Source organism: Mugil cephalus, chromosome 11 (genome assembly GCF_022458985.1).
Source record: "Mugil cephalus isolate CIBA_MC_2020 chromosome 11, CIBA_Mcephalus_1.1, whole genome shotgun sequence".
NCBI lineage: Eukaryota > Metazoa > Chordata > Actinopteri > Mugiliformes > Mugilidae > Mugil > Mugil cephalus.
Genome location: NC_061780.1, coordinates 8,535,389 through 8,547,857, shown reverse-complemented (window position 1 = coordinate 8,547,857; position 12,469 = coordinate 8,535,389). Strand labels below are relative to the sequence as shown.

Genomic DNA, 12,469 nt, shown 5'->3' with positions numbered 1-12,469 from the left:
AGTTGACTTCCAGTTTCTTCAGTTCTCGTATTTGATTACGGCCTCTGAGTTCCAGTCCAGTGCCCAACACACACACACACAAACACACACGCTCCTCATGTAAATGCCATTGACTCGCAAACCACCCCTGGTATCTTGATTGAGTGCAGCTCAGCATGGTCACAAGGCTGATCGAGAGTGTGTACTCATCCATTTTCCCCTTCAGCCTTGGAAGAGCTGAGAGAGACTCAGAGCTGGGTGTCCATCCTTACTCCTGATATGGGTTTGGGTGCATTAGTGAGGACATTAAATCATGTGAGTGTATGTTCCTGATCCTCTCATATCCTAAATAATATAATAAGGCAAATAATCATAAATCATCCTTTTAATAGATACAAAGTATAATACGCCCAGAAAAAAACTAAGATTAGTATATTGAAAGAATGAATAATGTGTTTGAAAAGTTCTCAGTGAAATGTGAATGAATCATAGTATTTTGGGCTACTTTCTAATTAAATATCTCTCTTGGGGTTTGAGAAATTGAAGTATTGAAATATTTCACATTCACAGCGTGTAACAGTGAATCCTTTGGTGGCCATGTTGGATTTATTTAAAGCTATAATTTATGTATTTAGGCCATTATGCTAATTAGTCATACATTTAAGAATTTTAGCATTAAATTAATTAGTACGTCAATGCATTAAGCTCTGCACCGACACATTCACTCAGATTATCGACAAAAATACATTATATATTTCTATTTTAATATTTTTATTAGTGTAGGGGTGCACCATCAAGACAGGCAAATCAAGCAATTGTGAAAACATAAATAAATTTGTATCACATTTCAAAAAATCATTTTAGAAATTCAGAGATGTACTGCACACTGATCAGCCACAACATTATGACCTCTGCCAGTAGAGGCAAATAACACTGATCATCTTGTGACAGTTCAGTGTTCTGCTGGGAGACTTTTGGACCAGGCATTCATGTGGATGTTACTTAGATGTGTACTACCCACCTAGACCAGACCAGACACCCTCACCCCATAGCAATGACACTCCTTGATGGCAGCAGCCATCCCCAGCAGGACGCAGCCTGACACAGACACGTACACAAAAACAGTTTAGGAACAACTCATAAAACATGAAATTCACATAATGTGAATAATGTTAAGTCCGATCGGTGAGTGGCCGACTGTGCCTTTATGGGTGTTAATGTGCCACTCACACTGCAGGCTCACGCGTGATCACATGTCCATAGACACCGGATAATAGTAATTGACTCCTTAACATGAGCGTGTTGCCCTTTTTGCTCTGAAATCCTCACTGGGCTGTGACCTCAACACAGTCTCTGACCGATGCAGTTGGTCAGCTGAAACCAGAGCTTTCATGCAAGTCCACCAAAAGAGCCACTTAAAGGATTCTCAGCTGGATCAGTGTCCAGCACGTGACAGAGCATCACTTTAACGCACACATGCACACAGGTTCTCATGCAGAAAGTCGTGCAAAAGGTTAGCTCTGTGACACACAGTCAAACACACACACACACACACACTGGATATGAATTGTGTTAAATTGCTAAATTTTTTATTTTTTTTTCCCCAATCTAAAAGCTTTGTCATAAATTGCAGAGTCAGTCCGTTCCTTTCCCATCACTGATTTTTGTATTTTTTATTTTTAACCTCCATTCAGTGGTAAACTCCTGCACATTGGATCAGTAAACTGATCCCTGATCAGTTGCTGAACACGAGCTGATGGGGGCGTGGCTTTTCTCTGTGATCCTGTTAAAGCATTAAAGGTTCTTCACCTGCCAGACGTTAAAGTGGTCTCACCAGCAGAGGGGACGAGTATGAGGGCAAAAGGGAGAAAGAAGGAGTTTAAATGGGTTGGATAACGTGTGTGTATGTTCCGTTAACATCAACTAGGAAATAAGAGTGGGCTCCAGAGTTCAAAACTCACTGTGGGGAGTCATTCAAACTCAGAAATGCACCAAAACAGAGATGAAGAGAAGTATAGAAAAAGGATATAGATTAGTGCCCTCACTTTACATTCAGCAGCACTACATACAGTAAGAATATAAATAATTAATAACACACTATGTTATAGATAAGAGCTCAAATGTCCCTTGTTGACATACATGGAGGCTATAAACATTATAATGCCATTATACCTAATATGCTGCTTTCAGCTATGTTAGATGTTCAGCAGACCAATCAGAAGACCGGTATTTCAATTTGCATCATTAAAATATCAATTTTGGTAGCAAAGCTAGTGGATAAGGCATGCACTCCTACAGGTACCGGCAGCTCAGGGACACAAAACCCATGCAAATAAAAAAGGCAGCATTTACCAAATGTCATGAGTCCACGGGTCACATAAATGTTGATTAAGTGAGTGAGAGGAATGTGCCTCTTCCTCTCAGTGTCACATAACGCCGTTCACTCATTGAAACTACGCTTTGGGGAATGGAGACAATTGACTTCTTGATGGATGATTTCACCTGGTGCTTGTTGACTTCCCCCCTAACTGTGTATTTTCAGGACAACACAGCCAGCGTGTGCGCAGGTGTGCAAGTTTCCTTCTTAAATACAGATTTTGTTGTTTATGCAGCGCACATTTGTTGCGGGCAACAAGTTGAAAAGATTGACAGCTCCTCCAGTGGCGAGAAACATGATCTGCATATGAATAGACTTCAGCTCTAGTTTTTCTGTTTGGTGAGTTCACTCACTCTCTTTCAATCCAGCTGTCAATACATTTCTCTAATCCCTCAGTGACCTTAAACTCTGTTGTTTAAGGCCAGACTCTCTCCATCCAGGTGTCTCTTTGTTTCATTTCCCTACTGCATGTCGTTGCTCATCTATTTATCCGTCTTCATGAAGGGGATTTGGGAAGGCAACAGGCTTTCATTCTGCACTCCTCCTACTGTTGCCTTCACTTGTCCGTTCTTCTGACTGAAGTAAACGCTGCAGGAAATGCAGCTGTTTAAGAGCACAAGCGTATAAATGCAGAGCTGGTGTCAGCCTTTTAATGCCTGCGTGTGTCACTCAACATGACATCAGCTAAATCTACACATACACGTGAGTCACCGGGTGCATTCCCTGCCACGGCTAACGAGATTCCCCTCATTAAGCCCCGAGTGGTAATCTGTATAGGAGGGCACGGGGGTGGTGGAGAACGGAGTCGAGGTTGGAGGAAGGAAAGAAAGAAAGAAAGAAAGAAAGAAAGAAAGAAAGAAAGAAAGAAAGAAAGAAAGAAGGAGACTGAAACCTGAACGGCAAACAGTAATTTTCTCCTGTGAAGGCTGGGGACCACAGGAACAACAGCTCAGGGAGAATTTTCCATTTCTATTGTCTTGTTCTCTCCAAGTGGTTTGAAAGCTTCGGGGATTGTCTGGTGGTGAAGGCCATCTGGCTCGCTGCTTTATCTGGATTTTATGCTGTGAGCCTTTGGCCGACCGTGGCCACCTGCACGGGTAAGACAACTGTCAATAGGAAGTTCATTGTGTGTCTGAATAAATAGTTACAGATGACACGAAAAATAGCTTGTGCAATGCGTTTTGACTTACACTTAGACAGACTTTAATGACCCTCAAGGGAAATTGCTTGGTCATAGCAGCTCAGTAGTTAGAAAAGGGAGCAGTCTGCTGGAGAATGAGCTCCTCCACTCCTCTAGAGTTCGGTGTAGTGGATGGGATGGATTGTCCATGGTGGAGATGTCATGATGATGTCACTGTTTGTCCTTGTGTGGTTTCCATCTTTCTCTCTCAGTGACCTCCTTAACCCCGTCTAGATGATAAAACCTTCAGCTGTGTATGTAACCTTTATCAGCAGGTGTGTGCGTTTAATAAGTCTGTGTGTCGGAGCCTTGTCTGACTGCCGTCCTTGTCCTTGGCAGGTCTCAAACCTGAGTTATTTTTGTGAGACATGAGGCTGTGCATCCCGAGTTTGTCCCGTCAGAGCAACGCAACATGAGCGAAGGAGAAAACCATTACACATCCGCCCATCATCTGTCCGGGAAGTAGGGGTGGGCCCGCTCCCTCTCGCCCCGAGAGCTGCTGTTCGTCATGGAGTCTGTGGTGAGAGTGAAAAAGTCCCTGAGGACGCCCATCAGGAAGCTGACCGGCTGCGTGTCGGGGGTGAAGGAGAGGAAGCTGTGTGCCAAACGCAGGAACAAGAGGGGCAGAGGTGGGGGAGGCAGAAGAGGGTGCAGCGCGGCTGGGAAGACACCCTCCGTCCGGGCCGCACACCCCAGAGACCCGTCAATTATTCGCTCGTACCAGGCAGACCTGGAGAAGGAGAGGCAAGTTGAGGCTGTTCATGATGGAGAAATGAACATGCACTGAAAGGGGTTCAGTCAGCGTAGCTACACATACTATTAAGTCTATAATTACAGCTTTATAATTACCAGTCTTCCAGTGAAAATATTATATTCAGACATTTTAGGTTGCTAAAATGAAAAAAAAAAAAAAAAACAGCTAAAGTTGTCAAATGTAGTTTCCAAATGTTAAAAGTAGAAGGTAATGTAAAAATGATATGGAAATATTCACAACAAACGTGTACAGTCCCTACGTAATAGAATCATTTTCCACTGCTGAATTTATGTTTAATCAGATCAGGCGTGCTTATCGGGCGTCTACAGTGGACATCTGTACTTTTATAGGAAACTGATTACTCATGACCACCTGCAGGACTATTTAACTCTGACATAACAGATCGGCGTCTGCGATGACTCAGGTGTATTTGTGTTCGTCTGCTGTGTTTACAGGAAGCTGCGGGAAGCAATGAATGCTCAGAAGAACGCGGAGAGAGCGACTATGAGGGCTCACTTCAGGAGAAAATACAAGCTGTCTGAGGTGTGTGTGTTTGTGCGAGAGCAGCAAAATGCTGAGTATAAGTCAGACAGATGTCTCTTTGCAGACACGCAAACACTGTGAACTTAAAAATGGAGCCATTTTTTTTGTACAGCTATTGAATTATTACCAGTTTAACATATTCTGCACGTTTTCAAACACATTTCAAATTCCATTATCATTACACCTAAATTAAATGTCAGTAATCTGACAGACACAGTGTCATTTTGTGTGCTTTCTGTGCTATTCCAACGTGTTTATAGCCTTTATTTAACCAGGAGAAATTCACTGAATGCCCTAAAAATGTCTTTTACGATAAAGTCCTGGCTGAGACAGACAAGGTTGCACACATAATTACGACTATTCATGTGAGGGGAAAAGAATATTGTGTAGTATTGATGATGCACTGCGCAGCCTTCATGGGTTTAAAGAGGCTTATGGTTGTCATAACCATCTGGGGGCCCTGTTTATCATTCTTATAGCCCTGAACCCTGGGGGTTTTCAGGCTCTGGGTTGAGATCATTAGTAATGCTTATGTAATATAAAAAAATGCATTTAAATGGATTGAATGAAATAACTGGAAAATATATATATGTCTTTTATCTAAAAATATTTCATTTGTTTGCAGTCTTAGGTTGAGATGTAGGTTCAAACATGAGCTTCTAAAAATGTTTTAATAAAATACATTTAGGTTTTAGTTTGGAGTCTATCCATGTGTGCACACTTTGTCACATCTGTACCAAACATTTACATGTTTATTTCTGTGCTGGCGAGACTAATGTAGACCGATACAATTTGTTTTGACGATCATGTTCAATGTTTTTGTCCACCTCGTCTGTTTCTCCACTAAGAACTCCAAAGACACGGACCGCCTGAAGTCTGCTGGAGGCAAAGTGTCGCTCCCCCGCGAGCTTTCCAAAATGATTCATCCCAAAACCAACTCCAAGGGCGACGGCTTCAACTTGCTGAGCGCCTTCCAAGGCCTCAGCTTCGACACGACGCTGCTCACAGGGACGAAACGCAGCGCGACGCCCACACCTACGCCAAGACAGGGGAACCCTTGTAAAATCATGTGATTGATGCGTAATCGCACAGGTTTACACTGTTTTACACTGTTTTAAATGAACACACAGGTACGCTGACATTAGTGGGTCAGTAAATACTGTGAGACAAGTTCGCATGATCTAGTCATTTCATTATGTTTTAATATGTTGCTCTTATATTCTAATATAATGTATTATAGAACCAGTTAAAAAGGGAAGATCTTATACCTAAGACACTTCATTTATATACATATAGAGGTTATTGTAGCATGTTTACGGGGCTGATGCAGCTTTATAAAACTATATAGATCCAACTGTGGATCTATACACAAGGAAGGAATCTCAGGGTCACACGTTCACACTTCAACACACATTCACACAAGTCATGGAAGAACATAAAATGTGCTTATTTGTGATTTGTTGTTTGATATTTTGATTGATGATGATGATGATGAGACAAATGTCTCCTGTTGTTTCTATTCACACAGTCATTTGTGTTCTACATCGACACTTCGTATTTAAGCCAAATGTACCGTGTGTGAGCCAAATTTTAAGACTCTAGTTTTCCGTGATGACACTTTCTTAGCGTTGGTTAGTGTGTATAAATAGTCTCATGATGCTGAGAAACAACAAGTAGAAAGACATTTTTGTTCAATGTTGATTAGCAAAAAAATGTTACTTTTAATAAAGACTGTTTTGGGCAGCTGGACTCACTCTTTTTCTGTGGGTGTGTGTGTGTGTCATCCTGACATTCTGGCTCTGTTGTGTTTCTCTTGAACATTGACACCCACTTTCATCAATCATTCACTCGTATCAGTTCATCAAGGCGATAAAGCACATTCAAGGATGTGCATATGCAAGTTGGCGTTTGAGGGAGGAAATCATCAGCGTAGGCGATACGACAGCAACAGGGTGTCACAAACTCTGGATGAGACCGACGGACACGTCTCGTTCGGGCCATGAGCAGCATGTCCACGCGTGTGACTGCGTGTGTTAGGGCACGGGGCGCCTGCGGGTCCAGAAATGCGTCTTTTGGCGTCGCAGCCCAAAGGGGCTTTTGCATGACTGCTGCAGGGACAGTGGTGGACGGCAAGTTAGAAGGAGGTAAAGGAGCGGTTAAAGACCTAAGGAAGAGGGGCGTGGATGGACGGGTGAGGAGCTTCGAGGAGATCCCTCACACTGGGAGGAACGGCTGGGTCAATCTGGTGAAGTTCTGGAGAGAAGATCGCTTCAGACATCTCCACAAGCACATGGAGAGGAGCTTCAATGCCCTCGGCCCCATCTACAGGTACAGGGTACTGATTGTTTCATAATATGTCAGTGTACATGTGTGTTTATGCTTATGCCTCTGTGTGTACGTGTGCAGGGAGAAAGTGGGCACCATGAGCAGCGTGAACATCACACTGCCATCTGACATAAGTGAGATGTTTCAGTCGGAGGGCCTGCACCCCCGACGGATGACTCTGCAGCCTTGGGCGACACACCGAGAGATACGCAATCACAGCAAGGGAGTCTTCCTCAAGTCAGTGCCACGTCTGTGCTGTTATGTGCATTACCCATGCATCTGTTCAGGCAGTCAAACGTCCCGTCTGTGGGGAATATTCATCCCCATTATTTGTACTATTTTGGGGTTAATACCCTATTTTCAATGCAGTGTTCCTTTGATTTAAGAAGCATGTTTTTGCTGCTCGTATTATCATTTTGCTCAAGTCATTTGCAGCCGTGGAAGGTACGTGTTCCTCATTAGTTTTCACTTGCAGCTGAAGTAGCCTGGGTGCATGAATATAGACGGTCTGTGTTGCCAATACACTGCTGTCTGCCACTGTGCCTTTTTATGTTGTTGTTGTTGGAAAGTGATAAAGTCAGGATATCTCTCCAGTGACTTAGAGTCGCACCTTTGGTGTTGGGACACATGTGTGAGATAAAAAAAAAGAAAAAGAAATAGACTCCCAGTGACTGAGCAGAAAATACATTGATCCTTTTTAATTCCTTTCTCCAACTCTTCTACCGTCAGGAACGGTGAGGAATGGAGAGCCGACCGTCTGCAGCTCAACAAGGAGGTGATGATGAGTGAGGCCGTGAAGCGCTTTCTCCCCCTCCTCGATGAGGTGGCAAAAGATTTCTGTCGGATGCTGCAAGCGAGAGTGGAGCGTGAGGGACGACGAGGGGAGAGGGGTCGGAGTCTTACCATCGATCCCAGCCCTGACCTCTTCCGCTTCGCACTGGAAGGTCAGAGGTTGTCACCCCTAGTGATTAGAGACATTAGTTGTTTGATTTTTTTTAAATGTTTCTATACGTGACTGAATGAGGCCACATTTTTCTATCTGGGAGAAATGTCTTTTATGTGAAAAGAGGTGTGAAAGGATTGGTGTCTGATGGAAATTTACCATCCTTTAGCTGTCACGTCGCATTTTCATGCAGCAATGATCAACCTTGACGCCCTGGCAGAGGGCATCGTATGGATTAACATAGTCTCCCTCTTTTGACACTCTTCCACGCAGCCTGTCTGTCAGCTCTTTCCATTGAGTCACAAATGCTGACGTAGCTTCTGACGTCAGAGGAATTATACAATCTACAGGGACATCACCTTTTTAAAATCTTCAAAAGGCTTTCTCCCTGTGAACATATTACTTGCTTCTGCTGCCTCTGCTTTCGTTTCAAAATGTTCCCGCCTTGCATGAGAACCAAACCTCAATATCTGCCTTCGACATACTGCAGACGTAGGAGGTCAAGGAGAACACGCACCTTTTAAAAATAGACAGAGCAGCAAAGATGATCAAAGCTCCTGCATTCTTCCAGCAGGTCTGCTCCTTTCATGTCCCCCTTTGCAACACGCTACATTCACAAGTGTGAATGCTTGTGTGACTCAGTGTGCTGCTCACTTGTTTGGATCTGCGTGTGCATGAGCGTGAAGGTGGAGAGCTGATGACTTTGAGTCATGTTGCTCTGCACTTAACGGGCTGCGGCACAACGAAACCAGGTGCTAAGCCGGAGTAGGAATAGACCTGCATGAAACTCTATTCCAGACGCTGATGTGTGGTTAATATAGCATGTCTGGTAGGTGATGGATGTCTGGTGGAGTGGAGACAGGTCCTCTGAGATATCATATGGAGCCAGATAACGAAATGGGTTTTCTGCATGGATATGGATATCAATTTTGTTTTTCAGAGAAAACATTGTTTGTGAAGGAAAAAAAATGTCTTTTTGGAAAAACTTAATAAATTCTCAGAGACTCAGATGTTATTTTCAGTCCATGGGGCTCAATAGCCCTTCAAAGCAGAAATTTACAATCATCAAAAAGATGAGTCAGGAGGTTTAATTATCTCCTTGAAAAACTGGCAACATATAATTCATTATACTCTTTGTGCCTTTGTGTTCGACTCATTTTGTTTGCAGTAGTTGTCTCTTATCTTCACCCACTGCCTCCCTCCCACCATGCAGCCAGTTGCCATGTGATCTACGGGGAGCGTATTGGCCTCTTCTCCTCATCTCCCTCCCAGGAGTCTCAGAAGTTTATCTGGGCAGTGGAGCGAATGCTGACTACCACCCCCCCTCTCCTCTACTTGCCCCCTCGTCTGCTACTCTACATCGGCGCTCCCCTGTGGACCCAACACGCCACTGCATGGGACCACATCTTCAGTCATGGTAGGAAGAGCTGCGAGCGCTGACTGAAGCCCTGGTTCATCCACGTGTCTAAGTGTCTTTCAGATTCGTTCCTCACATCTCACCTGGCTCTGTCATCCTTGCCTCCAGCGGAGGCAAGGATCCAGAAGGCCTACCAGCGCCTGTCCTCTCAGGGTCGAGGGCCCACAGCTGGGGCAGCTGGATGCCAGTACACTGGGCTTCTGGGGCAACTCATGGCAAAAGGACAGCTATCTCTGGACCTCATTAAAGCCAACATCACCGAGCTGATGGCTGGAGGTGTCGACACGGTGTGTGTGTGTTTTTATGTGCGTGACTGTCTTCTTTTGTCTGTACACCTGAGTCCGTCTCACCTCTCATCCCATCCTCCCTGCAGACAGCTGTGCCCCTGCAGTTTGCTCTTTTTGAGCTGGGGCGCAACCCGGACGTCCAGGAGAGGGTTAGGCAGCAGGTGAGAGCATCGTGGGAAAAGGCTGGTGGTGACCCCCAGAAAGCCCTGCACGGGGCACCGCTACTGAAAGGCACAGTCAAAGAGGTTCTCAGGTGCTTAGATAGTCTTTCTACACACGATCTGTTGTACCTGTATCTGAACACATACACTGAGCAGGCATAACATTATGACCACCCTCCTTATATTGTGTACATCTCCTTTGTGCCTCCAAAACAGTCAGTTGGGGATCTAGTAGATTTGGAGGCCAGGTCAACACCTTGTGTTGTTCATCATGTTTTCTGAGTTGTTCCTAAGCCATTTTTGTGTGTCTGTGTCAGGTTGTATCCTGCTGCCATCAATGAGTGTCATTGCTATGGGGTGGGGGTGTCTGATCTGGTCTAGGTGGGTGGTACATGTCTAAGAAACATCCACACAAATGCCAGGTCCAAAAGTTTCCCAAGCAGAACATTTTATTGTCACAAGATGTTATTTACTTCACGTGTCAGTGGTCATAATGTTGTGGATGATTGGAGTACATCTCTGAATGTTGTCTCTGTCCATGCCATGTCACGCATTAGACTGCACCGTCATTGTAGACTATAAAACTGAGACTTTAACTGTGCATTTCACTTTTTTCAGTTGTCATGGAGACTGATCAGGTCACATCTTTTTCGCCTTAAAATTTAAGCTTAAAAATCTTTGCTGACATTGTTGTCAACAACAGATAGTCCTAACTAAACTATAATGCTCGTAAAACTCAAAAAAATAAAAAATAAAAAAATGATATCACTGTATAGATACTATATGCAGAATCCATGTTCAGTACATATGAGCTACTTTCTCTTCACGTACAGGAACATCATCCTTAACCACAGAACAGGCCCAACATAATTCTTCAGATCAATACAGACTATGAAATGAGTCATATTAAGAGCTTGGGGAAAACTGAGTTCCCCTCAAGTACCAGGAATGGAAATTGATTCTGGTAACCCTGAGTATGTGTTAGGAATAGACTGAGAGCCATGGTAAACATATGGAAAACATGAATCTGTGCTGTTTTGTTTTGTGTCAGGTTATACCCAGTGGGAATCACAGTGCAACGGTATCCAATCAAAGACATCGTTATCCAGAATTATCACATACCTGCTGGGGTGAGTGTTCAGGCCGTGAGTCTCGTTCTTGCATAAACACATCCGTGAGCATTCAGTCTGACTGTATGTGAGCGCCGACTCTCCCTCAGACAATGGTCCAGGCCTGTCTTTACCCGATGGGAAGGAATCCTGACGTGTTTGAGGATCCGCTCAGTTTTGATCCCAGCCGGTGGAGCAAAAACAGAGGGGAAGGCCAAAAAGCAGAAGCTACAGGATTCCGGTCCCTGGCGTTTGGGTTCGGGGCGAGGCAGTGCGTCGGGAGAAGGATTGCTGAGAACGAGATGCAGCTTTTGCTCATGCATGTGAGTGATAGTAGATACTTGGAAAGTCTGGTGTATAATTTAGGGGAGAGGCAGCATTTGACTAAATCAACCAGTGTCTGATGAGTGTAGAGGCGCACACCGAACCGACATCTTTGCCTGTGCCTGGACCAAGAAGTTAACACTTTAACACGACCTGTGTGAAAGAATCAGTTTGGAGATTAGGCTGAATCGACAAACGTCCAACTAGTGCTGGACACAACATATGAACTAGAATACACTAGGTCACAGATGCTCACTGATGGCTTGGTGTATCAAAGCCCTTAATGTCTCACATTTACACTATCAGATGAGTCAAATATGATACTGACTGATATTCTCTAACCTTGAATTTTAGGACAGAACCATTTTTGGACTACTCCCAACGTCTCATTGTGTAATAATTATTTTATTAGTGTATTTTTTTTTTAATGAAATAACTAGTTACCATGCAATGTGGAGTAAAGAGTCCATCTCACCTTCTCTCTTCCACTCTGTCTTTATCCCTCATCCTTCCTGCTCCCTCCTCTCTGTCTAGATCCTGCTGAGCTTCCATCTCAGCGTATCGTCCTCAGAGGACCCCGAAACCACAGTCACCCTGATCCTCCAGCCTGAGACTCCACCAAGGATCACATTCAGCAAGCTCTGACACACACACGGATTCTTGAAATCACATGTTTATTCGCTCGGTTTGCTCTGTGTCAACCAGTACTCCTCATCTCTGATCACACTCGAATCAAGAACTTTGGAAAAATATGATAAAACCTGGATTCAGTTGTAATATAACTCATGCCACTAAAACTCCCCTCTGATACGGCGGTGTCCTCCTAGTGGCACTGGTAGGTACTGTCCCCGCCGTGCCATCATGCTATGCCAATTAATAAAAACCAATTAACAATTCAACTCACAAAATGCAGTCTACTAGTTTTTTTCACATTTAAAACCTTGATTACTTGTTCGTTCCATTAAGTGGTATAAATATTACCCTGTGAACAGGAAATGTACGGCCCACCAAATGTTCCAGAAATGTCTGAATAAGAAAACTTTAATTTAACGCTGAAAACTCACAAGAAT

The 12,469-nt window shown here is 43.9% G+C and overlaps 2 protein-coding genes across 2 annotated transcripts; both read left to right on the top strand.

Moving 5' to 3' along the window:
* Nucleotides 1–3,131: 3,131 nt before the first annotated feature.
* Nucleotides 3,132–6,587, top strand: LOC125015728 (complexin-3-like). Its single transcript, XM_047597647.1, has 4 exons — nt 3,132–3,453; nt 3,876–4,280; nt 4,746–4,833; nt 5,682–6,587. The coding sequence occupies exons 2-4, from the start codon at nt 4,045–4,047 to the stop codon at nt 5,904–5,906; spliced, it is 549 nt and encodes a 182-aa protein (XP_047453603.1). The 5' UTR covers nt 3,132–3,453; nt 3,876–4,044; the 3' UTR covers nt 5,907–6,587.
* A 158-nt stretch (nt 6,588–6,745) lies between these two features.
* On the top strand, nt 6,746–12,091 carry LOC125015727 (cytochrome P450 11B, mitochondrial). Its single transcript, XM_047597646.1, has 9 exons — nt 6,746–7,161; nt 7,240–7,395; nt 7,888–8,102; nt 9,315–9,518; nt 9,627–9,805; nt 9,892–10,058; nt 11,018–11,096; nt 11,186–11,398; nt 11,934–12,091. The coding sequence occupies exons 1-9, from the start codon at nt 6,833–6,835 to the stop codon at nt 12,042–12,044; spliced, it is 1,653 nt and encodes a 550-aa protein (XP_047453602.1). The 5' UTR covers nt 6,746–6,832; the 3' UTR covers nt 12,045–12,091.
* The last annotated feature ends 378 nt before the right edge of the window (nt 12,092–12,469 follow it).

What these genes read in the sequence shown, in the direction of transcription:
- LOC125015728 (XM_047597647.1), top strand. Translation starts at nt 4,045, where the DNA reads ATGGAGTCTGTGGTGAGAGTGAAAAAGTCCCTGAGGACGCCCATCAGG. An exon ending in GCAGACCTGGAGAAGGAGAG is followed by an intron (nt 4,281 to 4,745) that starts GCAAGTTGAGGC and finishes CTGTGTTTACAG; the next exon opens with GAAGCTGCGGGAAGCAATGA. An exon ending in GAAAATACAAGCTGTCTGAG is followed by an intron (nt 4,834 to 5,681) that starts GTGTGTGTGTTT and finishes TTCTCCACTAAG; the next exon opens with AACTCCAAAGACACGGACCG.
- LOC125015727 (XM_047597646.1), top strand. Translation starts at nt 6,833, where the DNA reads ATGAGCAGCATGTCCACGCGTGTGACTGCGTGTGTTAGGGCACGGGGC. An exon ending in GCCCTCGGCCCCATCTACAG is followed by an intron (nt 7,162 to 7,239) that starts GTACAGGGTACT and finishes GTACGTGTGCAG; the next exon opens with GGAGAAAGTGGGCACCATGA. An exon ending in ACAGTCAAAGAGGTTCTCAG is followed by an intron (nt 10,059 to 11,017) that starts GTGCTTAGATAG and finishes GTTTTGTGTCAG; the next exon opens with GTTATACCCAGTGGGAATCA.